The following is a 2259-nucleotide window of genomic DNA, read 5'->3' on the forward strand; positions in this document are numbered from 1 at the left end:
ATGGGTAATTTCTTCTTCCGGGGTTCAAAAGAAGATGAAGCTGAGAGCAGTGGAGATGAAGATGAGAACAATGAAGAAGATCAGGAAACAAATCATTCACCGCTAATAGAAAATGATGCTCAAGCACCAATACACAAACCAAATGATCAATATGAGGAGGCTCAATCAGCGATAGATATTAAGGAGGACATTAACACTCTGCATTATGTTCCCGAAACAGTAAAACAAATTCCACGACGTAATACGGCTGATTCGGAAATATTACTGAAAAATTCTTTTAAAGTTTTATGCGAGCATCAGAGAGAAAACTGTACAATTTATTGTATGTGTTGTAAAAAATACGTATGCCATGAGTGTGTAGATGCCCATAAAGGTCATAATGTTCAAGATATAAAAAAACTTTTACACGATCTGCGTCAGAATATAAGAAGTCTTCAATCTAACATGGAAAAACATGAGAATAACATTCATGAATGCTTCGGAAAACTGCAAAATATGTCGGCTCAACAAAATAAATATATTGACTTAACCTGTGATGCTATATCAAGACGATATTCGCATTTTGTTTCTGATTTAGAAGATAGAAGTGATAAAACTTTGAAAGAAATTTCAAGTAAATGGGAATTATATATTTCGAAGTATAGACCAGTTAAAAATAAAATTGAACGACTTCATTTCATTCAGGACAACAGACATCAGTTTCGAAAATTATTGAAAGAAAATAACAGGGGCAAAATAATAATCGCATGCAACAATCTAAATAAATGGTACCCGGTAGCTGATATTGAGAAATCATACACTATTCCCAAAATTGAGTACGGGTTTAAAAAGAAACTAGGAAGTGAAAAATTGCCAAAACTTTGGACTTTGCACCTTAATGAAAAGCCAATAGACATAACCAAAAGCATAGTATGTATTAATAAACTAAAATATCCAGACATTGCCAAAATACATTCTATGGAAACATCAGGAAGTAACATTCTTCTTTCAAATACTCATGAAATAACAATAGCAAGTCAAAGTGGAAACTCGCCGCGAAAGGTAACTTGTCCAAAAAGTACTCACGCAACATTTCTCAACTCCTACACTATCTTAGCATGTCATGAAAATAAGATACTTGAGGTAAACATGAAAGAAGAGCAGAGCAACATAAGAACTTTCTTAAAATTTCCTGGCCTTTATGTTCAAGGATGTTTTGTATGTGATAATAGTTATATTATTTGTTTGACTCCGAAGTTAATGTTTTCCGACAAGGCAACATTACCAATAAGTAATCAAGTTATCAAAGTGGACCTTTCTGGTGAAAAGCTAATCGACATACCTTCAGATGGTTCTATCGTGTTTACTTTTCCAATCCGATGTTATCAAAATCCGTTGTCACGTGATATATACATACTTGACAGAACCGGACCAGCAGCTGGAAAATTATTTATATTTAAAGAATGTGGAAAATATTTTCGAAGATACGACGGCAAACCAATTTTACATAAAAAGAATTTTTGGCCGACCGATCTGGGATTTATTGAAGAATTTACAATTATCACGGACGTATTTAATAATACGCTTCATATTCTGAATACATACGGTGATGCTATGTACTATATAAACACTAAAAATCTATGGAACACTCGACTAGTCCAACCTGCCTCGATAGCTGTAGATTCAAAGCAAAAAGAAGTTTATATTGGGTCTTGGTCTAAAGGTAACATAGCTGTTCTAAGATCCCCACAACTAGCTACCTGTTTGTCTGTCACAGACACCAATGATGGTTGTTAAAGTATAGCTTGTTGATTAAAGAAGAACAGAAATCAACTCGCCTTGTTTCTTTTCTTCAAAATTCATTAACAGGACAAAACTGTTCGAAATTTACATACTATTTCATTTTCAAATTTATTTTTAGACAGTAATTATTCGTTTGAATAACATTGCACAATAAATTTAGAATAGAAACAGGGAATGTATCAAAGAGACAACAATCTGACAAAAGAGCAGAAAAGACCCCAATGTCATAAATGGGCCTTGAACACAGCGAGAAATCCCGCACTCAGGAGCAGGTTCCAGCTGGCCCATAAACAAAACTGTGCACTAGTTGATAGGCACTTTTTGTGACCTTGAGGTGGTATAGTTATCAAATGTACTATAATGTAGTCCGCCAAACGCTTTTTTTTCTACATAAGACTTATCAGTGACGCTCACATCAAAATATGTATAAATTCAAACAATTAAAAAGCTGTAGAGTATTGAGGATTAAAAAAACTC

The 2259-nt window shown here is 33.9% G+C and overlaps 1 protein-coding gene across 1 annotated transcript; it reads left to right on the forward strand.

Moving 5' to 3' along the window:
• Positions 1-1776, forward strand: LOC134722291 (uncharacterized). Its single transcript, XM_063585900.1, has one exon. It carries the CDS (start codon positions 1-3, stop codon positions 1774-1776), a length of 1776 nt encoding a protein of 591 aa, XP_063441970.1.
• Positions 1777-2259: the final 483 nt, after the last annotated feature.

The sequence above is a fragment of the Mytilus trossulus genome, chromosome 6 (genome assembly GCF_036588685.1).
Source record: "Mytilus trossulus isolate FHL-02 chromosome 6, PNRI_Mtr1.1.1.hap1, whole genome shotgun sequence".
In the NCBI taxonomy this organism is placed as follows: domain Eukaryota; kingdom Metazoa; phylum Mollusca; class Bivalvia; order Mytilida; family Mytilidae; genus Mytilus; species Mytilus trossulus.

Excerpts from the sequence above, each read along its gene's own strand:
- LOC134722291 (XM_063585900.1), top strand. The coding sequence starts at position 1 with ATGGGTAATTTCTTCTTCCGGGGTTCAAAAGAAGATGAAGCTGAGAGC.